Below are 23,073 nucleotides of genomic sequence, written 5' to 3' on the forward strand. Positions count from 1 at the left end.
CTTTCAGAATGCTGCGGGCAGCTGGCTCCGTGGCATGTCTGTTAGACACAGCCGGCAAGCTGCCACGTAGGGGGCTGTAGGGGGCTTTCAGAATGCTGCGGGCAGCTGGCTCCGTGGCATGTCTGTTAGACACAGCTGGCAAGCTGCCACGTAGGGGGCTGTAGGGGGCTTTCAGAATGCTGCGGGCAGCTGGCTCCGTGGCATGTCCGTTAGACACAGCCGGCAAGCTGCCACGTAGGGGGCTGTAGGGGGCTTTCAGAATGCTGCGGGCAGCTGGCTCCGTGGCATGTCTGTTAGACACAGCCGGCAAGCTGCCACGTAGGGGGCTGTAGGGGGCTTTCAGAATGCTGCGGGCAGCTGGCTCCGTGGCATGTCCGTTAGACACAGCCGGCAAGCTGCCACGTAGGGGGCTGTAGGGGGCTTTCAGAATGCTGCGGGCAGCTGGCTCCGTGGCATGTCTGTTAGACACAGCCGGCAAGCTGCCACGTAGGGGGCTGTAGGGGGCTTTCAGAATGCTGCGGGCAGCTGGCTCCGTGGCATGTCTGTTAGACACAGCCGGCAAGCTGCCACGTAGGGGGCTGTAGGGGGCTTTCAGAATGCTGCGGGCAGCTGGCTCCGTGGCATGTCCGTTAGACACAGCCGGCAAGCTGCCACGTAGGGGGCTGTAGGGGGCTTTCAGAATGCTGCGGGCAGCTGGCTCCGTGGCATGTCTGTTAGACACAGCCGGCAAGCTGCCACGTAGGGGGCTGTAGGGGGCTTTCAGAATGCTGCGGGCAGCTGGCTCCATGGCATGTCCGTAAGACACAGCCGGCAAGCTGCCACTGCAACTTGTGGGCACCCAAGCAGTTCAACGCTGCGACGCAAACAACCCCAGCTGGGGGCCTGCCTCGCACGCTGCTCCTCTGAGTTATTCCGCCTCTTCTGGAGCCAATGAGCCCGCCCAGCGAGAGGCAGGGGTCCAAAGCGCATGGCCGTCCTGGCACTTACCTTGGCACAGACAAGGCTCCAGAGCCCGTCTTCAGGGGCTCACATCGCAGGCGGACGGCTGTGGCCCGCCCAGAGCTGCAGGACTGGGTCACATCATTGGACCTGCAGGTTAGACAAAGGCACCGCGCGCTGGTCTAGTCCTCCCACTCAATGTCAGAGGGCAGGTCCTGTGGGATGTGGCTATGAACCACATCATGTGGCAGGCGCACAGACACGGGAAGTAGCAGTGCAGCTCAACACCCTCAGGTTTCCTACCCAGCTTTCCTGCGCTCTGGGGCCAGCTCCATAGGCAGGTCCACCAGTCCTGGCTTCCAGGCAGCCCCCGCAGGGTCCCACTGGCTGTGCTGGTTTTAGCACCCTCTGGGGTCCTGCCACCCACTGTCCCATGGGCTCTGCTGCCTTCCATCCATGGGGTCCAGGCCACTGGCCATGGAAGCTGTGCTGTTGCTCCAGGTCCTGCTGCCAGTCCGGGGCTCTGCAGCTGCCAATGCTCCTGGATTGGCTGCCATTAGTGGGAATGGCATCCAGTCCACCTTGGCAACCCTAAGTGTTACCCCAGCCTGGGGCAGTGAGGGGCATGAAAAGGTTTGGGGGGCATACCTTAAGGCCCCATTCAAAACAATAGTTCCAGCACCATTGGTGGGAGCGGGGGGGGGGGGGGGAGGGGAGAAAGATCTTTATGCCTTCACCCACCAGGCTTGTGCCCAGCCCAGCTCCAGGGGACTGTGGATGTGGTTCCCTTGCTCGCTGGGGTGGAGGAAGGGAGGGCTGGACTGCTCCTCGAGGGTCCTAGGAGCGGCACTTGGGGGCGACGGCAGGGGTAGGGAACAAGGTGCATTCGATGCCCATTACCTATAGAAGAAGATGACGTCAGGCACCTCTGTGTTCCCAGGGGCAAAGAGTTCAGGGAGGGAGGTGATGTTGTCCAGGGTTGTTTCTGTCGTCACTCCTGCAATGACACCCGTGTTGATGAGGATCCTAGTGCACTGTGGCCGTGAGCACTGGGCCACAGGGCGGGCTCCCAGCAACTGCCGAGAAAGAGCCCTGCCTGCCGCCCCTGCACACTCACCAAGGATCAGGGAGCACCAGGAGCAGACACTCTGCAAGTGATGCTCTGCCCCAGGCAGCTCTGTGCCTGCTCCATGCCCGCCGAGCTGCTGAGTGAGCACAGTGCCAGGAGCACCAGCTGCTCAGAGGGAGTAGCAGCCACTGCTTGTTGCCACCTGTACAGGAGCCTGTCCCTGCTGAACTGCTGGTGGGGGCTAAGTGTCCAGGCACAGTGGGGGAGGGCTCCTTGCTCCCTCTGCTCTGCTGGGGCCGAAGACTGTCTGGCTCGTACCCTGCAGGAACTACGGCGTGCCACTCTGCATGTGTGTGCCCCACGCACCTCAGAGCGGAGATTGTAGGTAGCAGCATCTGTTTGGCCCCTGCTGCGTGCCCCACACCACAGCTGTATAGCACTGCACAGGCAAAATGCTCTCCAGCCCACTGAACGGACTCCAAAGCAGCAGGGAGTCATGGGCCATGGAGCCGCACCAGGGCTGAGCACCCTGGAAATCAACCAAAACTCCAAATACATTCATCTTACTCTGCCTAAAAGTTTTTCCACTGAGAAAGCTTATAAGGTTCCCCCACTTTATCAATAAAAGACAGAGATGCACAATGGCTCCTCCCCCTCAGATCACCATTATTTACACTAGACTTGGTAATAAACAAAAGGGTTTTTATTAAGTACAAACAGTAGGATTTAGGTGGTTGCAAGTGAAAATAGTCAGATTAAAGTGAGTTACTACAGGCAGAACCTCTCTAATCCAGCACTCTCTGATCCAGCAACATCCGTGGTCTGGCCTGTCCATTGGCTGGAGGTCCACTTCTCATGGGTGCGGCAAAGTTTCATGCAGTCCCATAAAATTTGTTTACAGCTACCATGCCTGGCGCTCAGTGCTCTGTACTATTATTTAGCTCTAATTTACTCCTAAATGTTTTCTACGAGCCCAGTAAACAGTGGAAGTGTTGATAATGCTGCTAGACAATATTGACTTCCCATGATCCAGCAAATTCTCTGGTTTGGCACCGGTCAGGTCCCAAGGCTGCCAAACTAGAGAGGTTCAACTTGTACATTCAAATGAACAAAACATGCTTAGCTAGTTCTAATCCCCTAAGAAACTTGTTACATGAACATTCTTATTCTGAACAGCTCTCAGCTCAGCTAAAGAGCTTCAAGGCTGAGTTGATCTTTACTCTGACTTGAACCTACGGTGTTTCAGAATTCAAGTATCCTCTTAAGGTGTGCCAGGCAGTTTCAAAGGCCAGCTGATGACAAAGGCTGATGGCTTCCCATTGCTTAAACAGACTTTCCCCCGGGGTGGGAGCCCGTTGTTCAGCTCTCCATCCCCATGAAAAAAATACCAGGTTCAAGATGGATTCCAGTACTAGGCGGCATGGTCACATGTCTTTCTAGGACCAACCACAGTTTGGACTTACAGGACAAACACGCCCATTCAGAGGTAGTTGGTTTGAGTATTGAGTCAGTATCGCCAATGGCCCTCATTAGCACGTTTAGAGCTATAAACAGATCCACACTTCGTATTTCTGACTTCACATACAAGACTGATACACACACAGACATAGGATCTACAGATCCAGCAGACTGTAACTGTAAAATTGAAATGTTACGGCACTTGTTTTTCATAAAGCATATTGGAGATATGCATATTCATAAACCAATTCTCATAAAGCCGGGGGGGGGGGGGGGGGGGCTGTCACACGCTCCACCTGTGTTATATGGGATCTTGTTCTGCAGTGCCAGATTCAGGAGAGAGTCAGTTTCCTGTTGTAAAAAGGTCCCCAAAAAGTTTGTGAGAAGGCAACTGGGGTGGACAGAGGGAGACAAAAATCGAGATTGTCCTGCTGAAATAATCTCCAGCGCCCTCTAGTCTATAGTGAAATGTTCCCTGTTTAATGAATATGAACAAGACGATGCTGGAGCAGGTGATACGTGATTGATGCAGCAGATAAAAAGGGAGTGGTTTTGATTAACACAAACGAGGCAATGCTGGAGCAGGGGAGAGGAGTGAACTCTGTCTCTTGCACTGGGGTTCATAATACCTCTGGGAAGTAGGAAATTGGGTAGGCCAAGATCATGGTGCTGCCTGGAACTTACCGAACCAATCTTCCTTTTGGTGTAGAGGTGAAACTTTCCAAAGAGTACAAGATGAATCTAGTCTCTTAAGGTGTGGAGGGATTTGTCCGTTTTCTCCACAAACAGCTTTGATCCCTTGTGCGTAGTTTGGGTTTCCCTCAGAAACCCTGGCAGCTGAAGCCAGACTTCATGTCAGTGTCATCCCAAGAATCCTGTAGGGATATCCTTGCAAACTGCTGGCCCTTAGCAAGGATTACCTGAAATTGCCCCCTTTCATCTACTAGATAGAAGATGCTCAATAAAGGCATCTTATTATGGCTACGCTTTGCCATGAGGGCTGGGTAACTGGAGACCCTAAATTGTAAGATAGCTCATAAGCATGACACAGCTAGATAAATCATGACACTCAAAATCTTTGACATGTGGTATCGATTGGTGGTGGTGCTGGCTGCCACATTTGTTCGCTGCATTGAACAGAGTTTGAGGATGGATGTGAAAATAGGAAGTCTGAGGGAGGGATGTTAAGTAGCAGTTAATTGGCTAATGGAGTAGTCGATGGAATTTCCATTGACTACTCGATGAATCGATAAGGAAGGACAGTGTCAGTGCTCACTCGGGTCTCAGCACAACCTCTTGCTGCCACTCTGCATTTTTAAAGGGGCGCTGGCAGGAGAGAGTGCTGGCTGTATCCCTGGTCCCAGGTCTCAGCACTCGCGCCAGCTTCCCTTTAAAAGTGCACAGCGGCAGCGAGCGAGGTGGGGTGTTTGCGCTGAGAACCAGGACCAGAGATTCAGCCAGCACCCTCTCCGGCCAGCTTCCCTTTAAAAATGCGGGGGGGGGGGGATGGTAGTCGATAGTGCTACTCACAGTCGATAAGCTCCTGACTAGTCAACTACTCCTTTACAACCTTAGTCTGAGGCCTTGGAAGGAAAGTTGTGTTTTGCATCTGCTCTCTCACAGGTGGGTGGGATTGTGGCCAGGCCGGGGTATTTCTGCTAGGTCCACAGAGGCTTTTTCGTTGGGTAATGAGACACAGTCAGGGGACGCGGTGTGCAGGCTGTCAAGTCGCTTATGTTGCAACTCAACCTCCTGGAGAGCGATTTGCAGAGTCTGCCACCCTTTCAATAAGGTCCTGAAATGGCTTAAAATCAGCAGCCAATGAGGGTGGAGGCAGCTTGGTGAGGGAAGGATGATGAAAGCTATGTCTAGATTACAGAGTTTTTCCAGGACACCAGAGGAAAAACTGCCACATCCAGGGAACGTGTCTGCTCTTCCGACATTTTTTGTGGAAGAGCAGACACGCTCTTTCAGAAGCCTTGTCTTCCTCATGCCACGAGGAAGAAGGGCTCTTCTGAAAGAGGAGGTTTTTCCAAAATTTGGCCCAGTGTAGACGGGCCAAATTTCAGAAAAAGCCTCTTCTGACAAAACTATTGGGAAAAGGTACACAAATGGCGGAGCATAAATCGTGTACCTTTTGCCAAAAAAAAGCAGCAGTCTTGACATATAGCCAAAGAGTTGGCCATAAGGCGCAATCTCTGTCCAGCCTCACTTCCTGTTCTTCAGTGGTCTCATCCTGTGGCAAAGCAGCCCTGGAGAGAGCAACTGTTGTCGAGTGTCTTCTCTTCTGGCGAGAAGCATTAGGAGCACTCAAAAATTGCTGACAATAAGCAACCCAAGGGCCACTGAGGTGGAGCAAATGATAAGAGTGGGGGGCCCCAAGGAGGTCTATACCAACTGGATGGGGCTTGTCTCTCACGTAAGATAGGTCTGTAGATATCTCAGGGTGGAAAGCTTATTGATAGCGGAAAGGAGAGCCTCGGCCAGAGATATGGGAGATTAATGAAAACTCCCCATCATTGCCTTCCTCTTCATCGCTGGGCAAAGGTCGAGCAGTCATGGAAATAAAAAGGAAGACTCCTTTGGTATCGAGTGTATCTCCAAAGGAAGGTGGTCAGTACCAGGAATGTGCCAAGGCCGAGCAGGGCACATTCAAGCATTTCTAAAACCACCAAGACCCTGGAAAAACAAAACTCCTGCAGTGCCAAGATGGAGGGCAGTGCTATGAAGAGACATGTGCAGAGGTGGCGGTGCCACCAGGTGCCGATGGTACCATAAGCCTTGTGATGAGTAGGAGTGCTGGCCAGCATTCGGTGACTAAAGGGTTAAACTCGAGTGCTGGGGGGTGTTGGCAGGGAGCCAGGAGAGCCAATGGAAGTGTTCAAAGTTGAATTGAAAAGAGATACCTGCTTGCTGTTCTCTTTGTGTGAGTTTTAAGCTAGAAGCTGGGGAAAACAAGATGAACAGAACCAGGCAGAATGACCACGCATACAAGAAATACTGGGCGTGGAAATGGACTTGAAGCGGATTGTGAGTAAACAGAAAAACTTATATTCAGTCACAATCAAGTCCGTGTTCCCCTGCGTGGTTGTGCACAAAAAATTCTAAGGCCACCCACCTCCTTCGCAGAGCCATGCAGCAGCACTCACCTTCCTGCTGGACCTGGAAGATGAGTGGCATGGCTGCTCCCACGGCTGAGGCTGCATGGAGAACGAGAACAGGGTCAGGGATGGGCACAGGCCTGGGGTCACACTGGGGGGCCACTGCTCTGGCGGCCAGGGCTGCGTTGAGGGCCAGCTGCTCTGGCCGTCACTGGGGCCAAAGCTGCATTGGAGGGGTGGCTGCCACTGGGGGCTGGGGCCATGTAGTGGGCGGGCAAGCAGCTGCTGCTGCCAGGGGTTGGGACTCTGAGGGGTTTGCAGCCACATGGTGGGCAGGCAGATTACTGCTGCTGGGGTTTGCGGCCGCACCGTGGGCGGGTGGTTGCTGCCACCAGAGGTTGGGGCTGCTGGCAGGTTGCTGCTGCCAGGGGCTGGGGCAGCTGCTCCAAGGCAGGGGCTGTGTAGATCAGACACTGGGGGGGAGGGGTAGAAAAGTCAGAATCAGCTCAAGTGAGAGCAAAATCAGCTTTTCTTCAATCTTGAATAGGACTGATTCTGCTCTCACAGGCTACGTCTAGCCGGCCAGCTTCTTTCAGAAAAAGCTTTTCTGGACGAGATCTTCTGGAAAAGCTTATTTGGAAAGAGCATCCGCACACAAAGCGCAAGGAGATGGCGATGTCGAAAGACACCGTCCCCACGGACTGGACGCTGTCTCACAGGTAAGGCCACCCAGAACCCGCTCAGGCAGGGCATTAGGTCAGCGGTTGCTTCCGGGTGCTGTTGCCAGAGGCGATCTGAGACGCGTGGTTAAAGGGACCCCACTGGAAGAGCCATTTCTCAGCGTCTGCTGCTTGCTGGCCTGCCTCTCCGAGGGCAGCAAGGCGTTTGCAGTGCGTGCTCTGGTTGCCAGCTTTGGGACACCGCAGCACACTCCTCGCCATGGAGCTGGAGCGGCCTCTGGGCATGCGATGGCCCCGCACGGCCATGCTGCAGGTTGTGCAGGCTGCCTTCATGGTCCTGCAGGAGCCTGGCAGCGAGTTCATCATCGAGACCTTCTGCCTGTGTGCGGGAGCAAGGCCCTTACGGCCGCACCCCACGGTGGAGAGACGCTTTTGGAGGCTGGACACTGGTTCCGACTGGTGGGACTGGCTGGTGGTGGTGGGGGGGGGACCAGCAGTGGGCGCAAAACTTCCGCATGAGGAAGGCGACCTTCATGGAGCTGTGTGCCTGGCTCGCCCCTGCCTTCCATCGACGGGACACCCAGATGCGACCTGCCGTCCCCCTGGAGAAGCAGATCGCCATCTGGAAGCTCGTCATCCCAGACAGCTACCGGTCTGTGGGCAACCAGTTTGGCGTGGGAAAGTCCATTGTCGGGGCCAGGGGTGGCCTGTGGCTATAGGCGGATTCGGCTGTCGTGTAGGGCGTCACCGCCCAGGGCGCCCGATGACGTCAGTCCATTGACAGGCCTGCAGGCGGGGGCACCGATCGTGCATTCCGCCTGGGGTGCCAGCTGCCGCAGCCGCCCCCGGGGCCACTCCTGGTCGAGGCCCTCCTCATGGAGGTAAGGCACTCTTGAGCTGCAGTTGCTGTGGGGAGGAATCCTGGAAAGGGGGACCACAGGGAAAGCAGGGTGGGCTGGAAGGGAAGCCTCATAGGGGGTTGCTCCGGGGGTGGATTCTCTGGTTTGTGTCTGTCTCCTTCTGCAGGTGGTGAGGGCCATCTGCCTGGGAGACCTGGACCCTTCATCGCTGGATTTGCCACCCTGGGCTTCCCCAACTGCAGGGGGGCTATTGATGGAACCCACAGCCCCTTCTAGGCCCCAAAACATCAAGCTGCCCAGTACATTAACTGCAAGGGCTATTTTTTTGATGACCCTGCAGGCCCTGGTCGACCATCGCAGACAATTTACAGACATTTTTGTCAGGAGGCTGGGGAGGGTGCATGCTGCCGCCGCATCTTCAGAAACTCCAGCCTGTACCAGAAGCTGGAGGCTGGCACATTCTTCCTCCAGCATGACTTCAGGGTCAGGGATGTGAAGATGCAGGAGATGCGGCCTACCCCCTCATGCCGTGGCTTATGAAGCCCTACACCGGCCATCTAGACCTGAGCAGGGACCGTTTCAATGTCCGCCTGGGCAGGGCCCACATCCAGGCTGAATGCGCCTTTGGACACTTGAAGGCAAGGCTCAGGTGCCTCCTGACCCACTGGATGTGGGGGAGCAGAACATCCCCAGGTGATCTCGGCCTGTTGTGTTCTCCACAACATTGTGGAGAGCAAGGGGGAGGCCTTCCTTCTGGGGTGGGAGGCAGAGGCCAGCTGGGAGGGATAGGTCTTCAAGCAGCCACGCACAGCTGCCATCTGCCAGGCCCATCAACTGGGGGTGCACATCTGGGAGGACCCCAGTAACTCTCCCCAGGGCCTCCCCACTAGGGGCCTGTGCCTTTGCCACAACAACCCCTCCCTTCCCCTACACTCAATAAATACAGCAGTTTATGTTAAAACAAAATCTTTGTATTTTTTTTTATAATAAAAGAAACTGGGGAGGAGGGTGGCTGAGAACCTGGATAGGAGGATTAGAAGGGGGGCTCAGAGCTGGGTCTGGGAGTGGCATGTGGAGGGGCTGGAAGTTCCACCTCGGGTCTTGGGACCTCGCCGACCTCAGGGGTTGTGGACAACAGGGGGATAGGCCTGGTAGGGGAGGTGGACAGGGGCAGGAGCAGAAACAGGAACCGGGTATGACATCTCCCAGATGGTGGCACACACGTTGCGGCCCTGCTGCACCAGCTCAGTCCACATTTGGGTCTGTCATTGGGCATCACCCCGGACCTTCTGGGCCAGGGCTTGCAGCATGTCCCGGAGGACACCCATGTGCTCCCTCATAAGGTCCTTCTGGACCCTCCAACACCTGTGGCTCTCCTAGGGTTGGGCGGCTGGCTCGCCTGCTGGCGACTGCCCCTCAGTCATGACTGGCCGGCTGTGGAGAATAAAGAGGGAGAGCTGGTCAGTCATCCCTGCAGACACTGTCCGTGAGGACTTGCCCTCCTCCTGTGAGCAACAGTCCTTGGGCCACAGCATGGTGATGTCCTGGGAGCAAGGCTATGTGTGGCCTGCACAGCAGGCCCTGCCTCACAGGGGCCCAGAGGACAAGCAAGAAAGGGACGTGTCTGGCCACACTGAGATCCAAGGGGCAGGAGAGGGGCCTGCAGCTGCCTGGCCTTCCATGGGGCCTGTGCACACACACTCCTGCGCCTGGCAGTGCTGTCTCCAGGAGCAGGTGGTGCCTCAAGCATACAGGCATGCTCATGTGCGGCATCCCTCGGTCTGTGTGCAGACGTGCGTGGCTGGTGGGGGGAGGGCGTTCCCCCCCCCCAGGGGACAGATGTGTGTGTGGCCTCCCCAGAGTCTGAGAGCAGAAGCCTGGGGGTGCTCCAGGGCTGCCTCATGGGGCTGCATGGTTCAGACTGGCACTGCATGTGCATCCACGTACGTGGACTGCAGCACAAGGGTCAGGCCGAGCAATGAGCACCCCCTAGCCCCTCAGCACCCACCACCCCCACCCTGTGGGTGTGTAAAACTAAGAGCATTCACCTGACAATCCCTCCAGGCCCTAGGGTACCGGCTCCAGGCTGAGGATGACGGTGCTGGACATCTCCTCCTCCTCCTCCTCCGGGACCCTCCAGCAGGTGATGATGGGCATCTCCAGCCCTGAGTCCATGACCAGGGGTTGGGAAGAGGCCCCCAGGATGTGGTGGAGCTCATTAAAGTAGGGGCAGGACTGGGCCTCGGCCATCCGCCCACATATGTTCACATTGCTGTGGCTGGAGTGCCAGGATCTCCGCCCCAGACCAGGACAGTGCACATCATTTGGTGCCCCTGGAAGGCTCCTGGGAGCCCTGGGCATGCTCCGTGGGAGGGCCAGTGAGCTCTCAGGGGGCTTGAGGCTGGGCCATGGGTGCTGAGGCGTGTGACAATGTGAGCAGTGTGGTGAGGTGCACTTCCCAGGGCCGGCTTCCTGCCACAAACATTGTCCCAGGTGCCTGCAGCTTTAAGAGCTGCCAGGAGACAGGAACTAGAGAGTTGTGATGAGCGTGGACAGAGTAGCCAGCAGGGCACCCGTGTTGTTTCCCGGAGGCCTCTTTTTTCTTCCGCATCCACACACGCCAGAACAGGAGTTATTCTTTGTAGAAAGAGGTTTACCGCCGTCTGAAAAAGCCCTCCAGTCTTCCGACTGTCAAAAATGCAATTGCAATGTGGACACAAATACTGTTTTTCCAGAATAACAGCCGTTATTCCAGAAAAACGCTGCAATGTAAACGTACCCACACAGTTATAAATCAACAATAGTGATAAAACAGTAATGAGAATAATTTTTTACACTTCTATAAAAAAAAAGAACAGATAAACACAAAATAGCATTTTGGGAGCTGTTTTACTACAGCACTAGTAGTAAGTTTACTCCATAAATTTATATTCTAATTAATTAGAAATGGAATCACTCTGTTTTGAACTGTCCTGGAAGACTAAAATGTAGGATTTTTACATCTTTTGGGGGTATGCTTAGTGCACTTGATATTAGACTTCTTTCTCCCATACTTGTACCGAACTAAAAGAATCTTTAAAAAGGGAAGGAAAAGAGATCTGCTGTAGTAAAAATAAGCAGTGAAATATGGAAAATCTAAACATTCTTCAGTGTTTCACAAAGCAAAGCCACAGTCCATCTGTATTAATAGACATATCTATATTACTCTTAGCTTTAAAATCAGTGCTGGGGGGAGGGGGATTTGGTAGCAGCCTTCAACTTCCTGAAGGGAGGTTCCTGAGAGGCTGGAGAGAGGCTGTTCTCAGTGGTGACAGATGGCAGAACAAGGAGCAATGGTCTCAAGTTGTGGTGGGAGAGGTCCAGGTTGGATATTAGGAAAAACTATTTCCCTAGGAGGGTGGGTGGTGAAGCATTGAAGGGAGTGGAATCTCCATCCCTCGAGGTGTTTAGGTCTCGGCCTGACAAATCCCTGGCTGGGCTGATTTAGTTGGGGTTGGTCCTGCCTTGGGCAAGGGACTGGACTTGATGACCTCTTGAGATCTCTTCCAGCTCTATGATTCTATGAGGGTAAAGGCAGTCTGATTTTGAACCAGAAACCAGAAGCTGCTGGTTGTGCTTCTAACAAAAAGTAAAACTAACAGCATGGGTAGAAGGAATGCTACGCAACTCTTCCTTTGTATTCTTCCTCGAAACATTAATTAATCTGAAATTATTAGTTGCTTGGTGCTCTCTGTGAAATTACTGATGGTGAAATCTTTACCACTAAATGCAACTAAAACTATTGTCAAATACATTCTTCATCTCCCAGTACTGGTACAAACATTTAGCAGCTTACCATAAGCTTCTTGTGCTTTTACCATACATTACAATAGTACCATTTCTGGTTACTCATCCAAATACAGTCAGCAGACATATTCCCCTTTCCTCTATCACTCTAGTAAGTAAAAGAAGTCCCGTATTACGTAAGTGTCAGTTTGAGTCTGCGTGTTCCTTTGGAAGACACAATGAATTAACCAGAGGTGCACACTGATGATAAATAGTTCTCCCCAGCTGGTGATTTATCTGGTTAGGATACTGTAGCAGTGACTTTAACTAGAAACTGAAGACATTTGTCTAAATATCGAGCATGAATTGACCCAGTGATGGCTCAAGTACACGTGATTCTGTCACTGTCAGCGTGTGGGCTCAGGGTTCTGAAAAGGGAAGGTTACTCACCTGTGCAATAACTGGAGTTCTTCCAGATGGTTGTCCCCATGGGTGCTCCACCTTGAGGTGCACCAGCACCACTAGTCAGAGACTTTTGAGAGCAGTGCCCCAGTCCGCTGCACACACCGAATGCCAGTGTGCGACATTTGAAACGGCTCTCATGTGCGCAGCCAACCACCCCCTGTGAACCGGATGTAGCTGGATCTGAAGCTGAGGGGAAGAGGATGGGTGGTGGAGCATCCATGCGGACAACCACCTCAAACAATTCCAAAGTAACTTTCCCTTCTTCTTCAAGGCGTGCCCCTCCCTGTGGGTGCTCCACCTTGAGGTGATTATAAAGCAGTGGTCGTGCTCGGTGGTGGGTGCCTCAGTGAATTTAACTCAGTAACTGCAAGTATCACTTAGCTAGAATGCGTACTAGCCTCCACAAACGACTGGATGGCATAGTGTTGCGTGAAAGTGTGCGCCAAGGCCCATGTGGCAGCTTTGCAGATTTCCTCTGTTGGTACGCCCCGGAGGAACGCTGTTGATGCTGCCATTGCTCTCGTGGAGTTAGCCCGTATGGTGGACGGGGGCTCCTTTTGGAACATAGTGTAGGCTAGATGTATGCAGCCCGAGACCCATTTAGACAGTCTTTGTTTGGACATGGATAACCATTTTGACCTCTCTGTAGATGACATGAAGAGTTGTGGAGTTTTGTGAAAGGATTCCATGCATTGTAAGTAGAAGGCAACTGCCCTGTGGACGTTGAGGGTGTGTAACGTCCTTTCTCTGTGGCCCTTGTGGGGTTTTGGGAAAAAGATTGGTAAGTATATGGGTTCGTTACAGTAGAAAAAGGTAAGTACTTTTGGGAAAAATTTAGGGTGAGTATGGAGGACCACTTTGCCCTTATGAAATATTGTGTACAGAGAATCTGTCATTAGTGCTCTTAGGTTGCCCACTCTTCTTGCAGAAGTAATTGCAACTAGGAAGGCAACCTTCATAGATAGATGTAGAAGGGAACAGATAGCTAATGGTTTGAAGGGCTTGTCTATCAGTGCCCTGAGCACCAGGAATTTCCAGTCCTGAGCATGCTGGAAATGGATCTCTTCACAGTGGAAACATATTGTGTAGGCCCTGGAGGAACATCTTGATGGACAGGTGAGTCAAGATGGAATAGCTCTGCAGTGGAGGATGTAGAGCTGCTATGGCAGCGAGATGCACTTTAATTGAGCTTAGTGATAGTCCTGCTTGATGTGGATATATCAGGTAAGTACGTACCTGTGAAACCCCAGTAAGGAATGGGATGCACTAACCTGCTTTGGTTATGTCCAGCATCTACTTGTCAGTGGTGATGGTTTGCCACGCTGGATAGAATGCAGTTAGTCTTCTGCCAAGTGATGTACAGAGTTTGGATTGCTGTCTCGAAAATCTCAGTGCTGTCGGACCCTCAACCAGACCTTCAAAATGCCTGATGCGAAGTTGATGGTTGTTGCACGGCTGCCTAGTCGGAGGCCTCTCTGCACCTGTTCTGCCTTAGGTGGCGCCTATTGTCATAGTGTCTTGGCTGTTAGTTAAACAGAGTTGGCTTGTATCTCTGTGTATATGGCCTTCCCTGTTTTCTTTTATTCACAGGTATGTGGATGCCTAGGGTTTTTAGGGTGGCTCGTGATTCCTTCAGTGTATAGAGCAAGGCACTGGTGGATTCTGCAAATAGCTTTGTGCCCTCAAATAGGAGAGCCTTGACCATGGCTTGGACTTCCCTCAGAAACCCCAAAAGCTGGAGCCACAAGGCACATCTCATGACAATTGCTGAAGCTGGGGTTCTTGAGGCTCTGTCTGCTGAATCTAACGCAGCCTGGAGAACTGTTCAGGAAATCAAAGGTCCTTTGCTGATGTTTGCTTTGAATTGCTCTTTTTTATTGTCAGGAAAAGCAGCGAGGAGTCCTGTGGCACCTTATAGACTAACTGAAGTGTTGGAGCATAAGAACGTGCATCTGACGAAGTGGGTCTTTGCCCACGAAAGCGTATGCTCTAACACTTCAGTTAGTCTATAAGGTGCCACATGACTCCTTGCCACCTTTGCAGATTCAGACTAACACGGCTCCCCCTCTGATATTGTCAGGAAGGCACTCAATAAAATTTGAAAGCTGGTCAAATATGTGGTGTGTATCTATTAAGTGAGGAGGTTGACAATTTGCAATTCAGAGCTGAAGGCTAGCTAATGAATAAGCCTTCTTGCCCGTGAGGTCCAGGCGTTTCCAGTCCTTGTTGTAAGGAACTGTGCGCATAGCCTTCTGTTTGCACCTCTGGTTGACTGCCTCGACCACTAGGGAGTCTGGCATGGGGTGTGAGAACAGGAAGTCTGCACCTTTGGGGCCACATAGTACTTGCAATCAGGTCTTTTGCAAGTTTGGGGAATTGTTGCTGCCTCAGTTTTGGCAGGATCCACGAGTTCTTCGTTTATGGGAATCGCTAGCTTGGCATGAGGAGCATGCAGGATGTTCGTCAGCTTGTGCTGGGTCCCAGGTAGAGCTGACAGGGATATCTCCAGTGTGTCTGCCACCTTTAAAAAGTTCTTGAAAAGATTTAAAATTGTTCCCTGCATTTGGTGGGGGGGGGGGGGGGGGGGGGAGGAGGCATTATTGTGTCAACCGGCAACGAAAATGGAAGGTGGCTAGACGGGGGTGAATCTGTTGTTCGCTCTGCTCCTGTAATGTCCACTTTGTCTTCATCTTCTGAGAAGCAAGACCGGTCAGGCGCCTGAGCAGCGGGGACCGGAGGTTCAGGCATCTGTGGTAACGGCAGCTGCTGAGATTGTTGTGCTCTGCATGCAGCCCACGCGTTCCCGTATGACACGTTAGCGGATCTGGATGGTGGTTGCTGCCATTGTTGCACCTGTTATGCTGGTTTGGGCAACAAACTTCTGGGCACGTGTGTCTGGATCAGTTCATTGTCCTCCTCACTCAACGGAGGGAATGCCGAAGCCCGTGTTGTAGAAAACCTGAACCTCGCGGCACTAAGGGAGCTCTCTGTCCCAAACTGGCAACCCTAGTACCGACACTTCGGTCAGCTTTGCGGTGGTGTAAACTGAAGCAGCAGAGGCGGAGGGAGTGGAATGGGCACCACAGGCATTTGCATTATCTGCACCAGCAGTGAGGCTTGAACTGGTACCGGCTGGTTATTATGTGCGGTCATACACTTAGCTGGTGCTGGCAGCCCAGTGCAGGTTTGTATCTAATGCAGATAAAAGAGTTAAGATGAGGGCAGCTGCTTGCTCAAGCTGGAGCACCCACGGGAACATTCCTCGAAGAATAAGCTGCAGTTTTCATGCAGATGGCAGCAGGCTGGCTAGGTCTACACTGGCAACAGACAAACTTGCGTCCTTCCGCGGTGTTACTCCTCGCCTCAAGACAAAAGTTTTGCGGTGGCAAGTAGCAGTGTGCTCAGTGTGCTGGGCAGAAGCGCTCTCCTGATGACAATGGGAATGCCACTTGTTGCGGGTGGGCGTATTTTGTCAGCAAAAGAGCTGAAACAGCAGCTACACTGCCTGACTTTCAGCAGCATGCATGTTACAGCTGATCCCAGGATCTAGCACCCGGCCAGGCCCAGCAATGGGGAGGAGAGGGCAGTTTCCCTTGGACTCAGTGATTCTAATGGGCTGTTGTTCTTTAAATTGCCAAGGGGGCATACTCCAGGTGACTCTAAGGGCCGAGGGGGGCAGCATGACACGTTCCAGGTGTTGCTGAGACTTGTTTGCCCAGCTCTGCCCCTTCTGGGAGCACAGAACCGGCCTCCCTGCATCTTGCACAGGCACCCACCATGGCTTTCAGTTCCCCTGCACCGGCAGCCCCTCCTAGCCATGTGGTCAGCAGATACCAATTTCAATCTGCGGATATCCAGGTCTATGGATACACATTTGTATCTGTGCAGGGCTCTACTAATAGAGTATGAGTCTAGCTATAGGGAACCCAAAACTACCACACTCAATTCCAGAACACTGTGGGTGCAGTGTGGATTGTGCATCAGCCTTACAGCAATATGACAACCCAGACATCTCATTCCTTCCCCCACTTCCCTATATAGGCCTTAATGCAGGAATTTCCATGGGGGGGTGCGAGCTGTGGATGGAGCTGGTGGTTGTCCCACTCCGGCAGCCTAGCCCTGCCTCTGGCCTCACTCCTGGGGGAAATAACCGGGGGGGGAGGGGGAGGAGAGAAAAGGGGGGGGAAATCAGTCCCAGCCTTCCCCAGGCAGGCTGGAGCAAGAAGGAGGGAGGCTGGGGCAGTTCACTGCTTCTGCCTTTCCCTGGCCAGCTGGGGCAACGTGCCACTTCTGCCTTCTCCCAGCCGGCCAGAGCACGGGGGAGGGAGGCTGGGGCAGCACACTGCCTCATGCTTACTTGAGGGACCATGGAGTGGTGCGTTCATACCCTTCGCGTGCACACCCTGCATACGGGCCTGCTACAGCTCTTAAAGAGATCTCTCCCTGTTAGGCTTGTGGGTTACATGTGCAACAGAGAGCGACATGAACTGCCCAACACTGATTCTACACTTGACTGGCCAAATGTAGAGTCAACTGTGGCAGTCTGAGAGCAGGGGGCTGCAAAAGCCTAATGGAAGGCAGATACGCGGGGAGCTGGTTCTGTGGTTTTATGTGCCCGGTATAGGCTGCCAGAGACTGCGGCCCAGCCAGTTCAACACCTGAAGCCCCTCTGTCATCAGCCGGAAGGGATGGCTGATCAGAACACCTGCAGCCAGTTAAGGCTAATAGGCAAACCATAAAAACCCTCCCTCAGGGAAGGCGGGAGGGGGGACTGACTGACCGCTGGCCGGCGAGAGAGAGGTGAAGGAGAACAGAGCAGCCCAGCACAAGAGGTTGACCCTAGGCAGCCTACAAAAAAACCTGTCCCAAGGCATCGGGAGGAAGTACACAGGAAGGGTTGGGGAAGTGGTCCAGGGAGGGACCGCTGTTGAGTGGAGCAAGGGTCCAGCCTCGCCACCCACTCGCGACTACTCTCCCCCATAGGGCCCTGGACTGGAACCCGAAGCAAGTGGGTGGGACCAGGTTCCACCCAACCCTCCTCCGGCTGGTGGGCAGCCAGCAAGAAACAGGGGAGGCCCTGTGGACTAACAGAGGGACTGACCTTCCATGCCTTGACTCCCTATGATGAACAGGGCTTTGATAGCGGGGTACCCTTGCCTTCGTGGCAGTGATAGGGACACCGCGAGCCTGAGACACACAAAACAATCTCGCCAGGAGGCACAGAACCCAGGGGCGTAGCCCCCACCAGGCACACAATGTTTTTCATTAGTGGGCTGTTAGTTTTGTCAGTCAGACACACAGGTGTGCGTGGCATTTTACAGATACCTGCATCACAAGGAGGGGCCTCTGGAATGCCACATGTGCAGGGTTGCAAACATGGATCAGATGGCTGGGTTAGGGGCCCATGGCTCAGTCTGACAATAGATGTTGGTTAGCATTGTGTGTAGTCACATGAACAGCCCCATGGCATTAAAACTATTCACCGCAAAAGGCAAAGCACTTGGTTAGAATTCACAGTATTTAAAAATAACTCAGGTTGTAGTGTGCCTGCATACGTAGATGTGGAATTTAAATTATTACTTTCTGCCACACCAACTATTTAAACGTTATGACCTCCCTGATATTCTCTTACCAGCGTTCTACTAGAAATAAAAAGATTCTCCAAGGTCAGGCAATATGGATGGCAAAATGTTATAAAACAATATTTGCAAATGTTGTTTTAATTATTTGACAGTGCCCTGTGCATCCTTAGAAGCCTCACAATACAGACAAAACAATGAACAACAGGCTCGGTTCTCTTATGCCCTAGAACCACTTTGCACTCCAGTGGCACAAAGGAACCCTAAAGGTCCCCTTTTTCTGATAGTTTTGTCAAAAGAGGCTTTTCTGAAATTTGGCCCATCTACACCGGGCCAAATTTCAGAAAAACCTCCTCTTTCTGAAGAGCCCTTCTTCCTCACGGAACAAGAAAGACGGGGCTTCCAAAAGAGCACGTCTGCTCTTCTGCAAAAAATGTCGGAAGAGCAGAGACATTCCCTGGATGCAGCAGAGTTTTCCCAGGATAACGCAGGTATTCTGGGAAAACTCCATAATCTAGACCAGGGCTACTCAATACACGGCCTGTGGACCGTATGCGGCCCGCAGCCTGTTCCTTTGCAGCCCGCGGTGTGATTTGGGTTTACTTGGGGTTCAGCACATGGCCTGCGGGTGGGATCTTTTGAATGTGGCCTCCACTGGGAACACGGTCCACTGCGGTGAGGCAGCTCCCAGGTGGGGTGAGCACTGAAAGATGCAAGCGGACCGGCTGGTGGGAACAGACAGGTACAGGGCGTTGGCATTTCTAGTCCCCAGGGAGGAGCTTCCGGGAGCACTGGGGCATTGTGGGAAGTGCTGGCTGCTTAGCCTTGTGGGCAGAGCCTGAGAGGTGCTGACTGGCTCGCACTGGCCACGTTTGGGTTGGTGCCGTGCCTTAAGGCTTAATCTTTATATTCATGCCCGGCAGCGTGACAGAAGCTTTTTGCATGTATGTGCAACCACACTTAAGTTGCGGCCCTCGGCATGTGCTGTGAGTATCACTGTGGCCCGAGGCTTCCAAAGTTGAGTAGCCCTGATCTAGACATAGCCCCAGAATGGGGAACAGTCTTGACAAGCCTCATGTGCCAGATGAACGGCCAGTAGGAGTTGTCCTGGTGTCTTAGGGTGCAAATTGCGTAGTTTATTTCGAGTGTATTTCAAAATAGCTTATTTTGTCATTTTGTGCTGTCTACACAGCGCCAAGTTTCTAAATAAACCTCCATTCTGAAATGTCCCTTAATTCTCACGGAGTGAGGTTTACAGGGATGTTGGAATAGCGCATCCGTTATTTCAAAAGATATTTTGAAATAATGGGCGCTCTGTTAAAATGTGGAATAGCCAGGGCTCGCCAAGCGGTGGCGAGCCCCACGCACCAGATGGGCGGTTTCGGGCGGTTTTGCATTCTGTGCATGCGCAGATAGCTCAGCGCCAGCTCTTCCGGGTTATTTGTCAAGCCCTGGGAATAGCTATATCGGAATATTGGAAGTATCCCGAAATAGTGTCACAGTGTAGATGTACCCTTAGGGAACTGAAGCACTAGAGACGGAAGCTCTATGGTAGAGCCCTGTGTGGATACAAAAGTTTGTATCCAGATCTGCATGTATATCCATAAAAACGAACCCCAGAGATCTGTGGATTTTCAGGGCTCTACCCTAGGAGATTCTGCTATTCCTGGTGCAGAAGTCCTGGCCTCTCTACCACTCCTTTCACCTCCAGAGCCTAAGCTCTTAAAGTACTTCAGTTTGCTGGCAACAACAGTACCAGAGATGTCTCCAGTTAGGCTGTGTCCACCTAGATGCCCACTGGTTTGTGAGCTAGTTCCTCCTGGAACTAGCTCACAAACCAGTGGGCATCTAGGTGGACACAGCCTAACTGGAGACATCTCTGAGGTAAATTCTCTACCTAGGGAGTTTGAAGCCACTTCCTAAAGACGTTGTGAGAGGATTCCAACTCTTTTGTCTTTGAAGGTCTTGAGGGTATTTTCCAGAGGGAGCTGATGCGGTAGGCCTGGTTGGGAACCGTACAAGAGGATTCCCTGGGCTGGGGCAGAGGCTGGTCAGACCAAGTGCTCCCTTGTAAGGAAATGCAGCTTTAGTTCCTCAGGCCAAGGCAATGAAGAGGCAAACATAGTGCCCACCTTTAAGAAAGGGAAGGACATTCCAGAAAACTACACACCAGCCTCACCTCAGTCCCTGGAAAAATCATGGAAGGGATCCTCAAGGAATCCATTCTGAGGCACTCGGAAGAGGGGAAAGTGTTCAGGAATGGTTAACATGGATTCACCAAGAGCAAGTCATGTCTGACCAACCTGACTGATCATGTCTCACCAACCTTCTATGATGAGGTACCTGGCTCTGTGGACATAGGGAAGTCGGTGGATGTGATTTACCTTGACTTTAGCAAAGCTCTTGATACTATCTCCCACAATATTCTTGCCAGCAAGTTAAGGAAGTCTGGATTGGATAAATGGACTGTAAGGTGGATAGAAAACTGGCTGGATTATCAGGCACAATGGGTAGTGATCAATGGTTCAATGTCTGCTTGGCGGTCAGTTTCAAGTGGAGTACCCCAAGGATCGGTTCTAGGGCTGGTCTTGATCTTTATCAATGACCTGGAGGAGGGGATGAATCATCCCTCAGCAAGCTAGGGGGAGAGGTAGATACATTGGAGGGAAGGAATAGGGTACAGAGTGACCTAGACAAATTGGAGGATTGGGCCACAAGAAATCTAATGAGGTTCAACAAGGACAAGCGCAGAGTCCTGCCCTTGGGATGGAAGAATCCCAAGCACTAATACAGGTTGGGGACCGACTGGCTAAGCAGCAGTTCGGCAGAAAAGGACCTAGAGATTACAGTGGATGAGAAGCTGGACATGAGTCAACAGGGCGCCCTTGTAGCCAAGAAAGTTCATGGCATATTACGGTGCATTAGGAGGAGCACTGCCAGCAGATCTATAGAAGTGATTATTCCCCTTTATTCAGCACTAATCAGTCCACATCTGGAGTATTGAGTCCAGTTCTGGGGCCCCCACTACAGAAAGGATGCGGACACATCGGATGCGGTCTAGTGGAGGGCAACAGCAATGATTAGGTGACCTACAAGGACAGGCTGAGGGATTTGGGCTTATTTAACCTGTAGAAGCAAAGAGTGAGGGGGGGATTTGAGAGCAGCCTTCAACTTCCTGAAGGGAGGTTCCAAAGAGGCTGGAGAGAGGCTGTTCTCAGTAGTGACAGATGGCAGAACAAGGAGCAATGGGCTCAGGTTACAGAGGGGGAGGTCCAGGTTGGATATTAGGAAAAACCATTTCCCTAGGAGGGTGATGAAGCACTGGGATGGGTTACCTAGGGAGGTGGTGGAATCTCCATCCCTAGAGGTTTTTAAGTTGTGGCTTCACAAAGCCCTGGCTGGGTTGATTTAGTTGGGATTGGTCCTGCTTTGGGCAGGGGGCTGGACTTGATGATCTCATGAGGTCTCTTTCAACCCTAGAACTCTATGAGAGGAACTGAGGCTGGTTTGCCAGCATGGCACTGTATAACCCTGCTGCTGGGCATGAGACAGGGAAGGTGCATGTGCAGGCCAAACAGACACTGATGCCTAAAATCTCCAATCTGAGGAGCTTGTGGTGCAAACACATCCAGAATTAAAAGACAGGGACACTATTCGAAGGAGCAACAGGAGGCCTTTGGCCTTACACCAAGAACATGCCTTTCAGTGAAGCAAAACAGGAGGCCAGCTTCCAGAGTCTAGGCCTAGCATGCGTCTGCAGGCCTGACTCAGCCATGAGTGGTGTCACTGACTCCAGTGAAAACAGCTGCTTAGCCTCAGTTATCCAGCCATGGCAATGGGTGCAGGCCACCCACTGTGCTCAGGCGTGGGACAGGGCTGAAGCAGGTCCTGAAAGGTCAATCCCCATCCCAACTAGGAGAAGCGGCACGTACCTACAAAGCGGTCAGCCAGGCTCACAGGCTGGGAGGACACCACAGTTTTGTAGCCCATCACATCAGAGGGGACGATGATGGACTGGCACACGTAGGAGGTGACTGATTTCGAGAACTCCGCCTCCCTGTCAGGGACCCGCATATCAGTGACGTTGTCTGCACAGGTGGCGATCTTCCTTCCCTGGATTAAGGAGCAAAGACGTGAGCCCTCACCTGGCGCCAGCATTCTGCTTTGTGGAAAGTGCACTGAGCTTTGCGTGGTGCTGGGATGGTGAAACCCTACTCCTGTCCTGGGCCTGTCCATGGCTGCAGCAGCCTGAGCGGGCACTTGGCGCTGGGGAGATTTCTAGGTAACACACCCCTGCTAAGGCCCAGCCTGACTCACTAACTCCCCCCTCAGCTACACTGATCTGAGCCAATTTTACATGAAAGATAAGTGTGTCCATGGTGCCATCTAGTGGCCCTTGGAGAAAGCCACCCTCCCACTCCCGCTCCATCTCCTTGTGCCTAGCCAGGTGCCAGCTGGATTTTACCCCAAGTTATTTACATCCAGGGGCAACACGTGGGGGTGCCGAGGGGTCACGTACCCCAAACACCAGGGATGGAAGGGGCAAGAGCCAGCCGGCAGTGGGTGTGGTGCTGGCACTGGTAGGGGAAGTAGAGCAAGGTGACTCTGCTCTCCCACCTGCATTGCTCCAGGGAAGGCTGGGACCGTCCCCCCCGCAATTCTCACCAGCAGGAAGTGAACCAAGGCAATTGGAGGAGCAAAGGGAGCTGGGCCACATTGCTCTGCTTCCCTTGCTGCTGCCTAGTGAGTACAGGGGGCTGGACCCTTGCTGCCAAGCACTGGAGCCCGGGCTCCACTAGTTCCCCAGGCCAACTCAGGTGGGGGAAGAGGCAGGGCAAGGGTAGAACAAGGGCGGGGAAGGGACAAAAAGAGGGTGGAGCAAGGGTGGAAAGGGAGCAGAGAGAGACAGGGCCTGAGGCGGAGGGGGGGTTGTCCTGGCCCGGGGTGTCACATGGTCAGTGCCCCTCCCTTCTTCCCATCCCCCCGTGAAGTTCTTCTTCACCAGTTTCCCCCATTCAGTTCCAGACATCAGGAGACAAAGAACGGTTTCATTCTCAACCCATCACTGATGCTGCTCTACTGACTCTGCAGACCAGGGGTGGCTGCATCTCAGTGGGGCTAAATATTTTTCAAAGTGCTTTGGGATCCTTCAATTCA

General features: G+C 52.8%; 1 protein-coding gene across 2 annotated transcripts in view; it reads right to left on the bottom strand.

Annotated features, from left to right (window-relative positions):
- The window catches only part of ELAPOR1 (endosome-lysosome associated apoptosis and autophagy regulator 1), a 93,098-nt gene that overhangs the window by 12,592 nt on the left and 57,433 nt on the right, over positions 1 to 23,073 (bottom strand). For both annotated transcript variants that reach the window (XM_014576451.3, XM_075910558.1), the window contains exons 16-18: positions 21,849 to 22,029; positions 1,840 to 1,936; positions 988 to 1,089 (exon numbers count right to left, since the gene is read on the bottom strand). In XM_014576451.3, coding sequence (XP_014431937.2) covers positions 988 to 1,089; positions 1,840 to 1,936; positions 21,849 to 22,029 — 380 coding nt within the window. The remainder of the gene's footprint in view (positions 1 to 987; positions 1,090 to 1,839; positions 1,937 to 21,848; positions 22,030 to 23,073) is intronic.

Source organism: Pelodiscus sinensis, chromosome 27 (genome assembly GCF_049634645.1).
Source record: "Pelodiscus sinensis isolate JC-2024 chromosome 27, ASM4963464v1, whole genome shotgun sequence".
Classification (NCBI taxonomy): Eukaryota; Metazoa; Chordata; order Testudines; family Trionychidae; genus Pelodiscus; species Pelodiscus sinensis.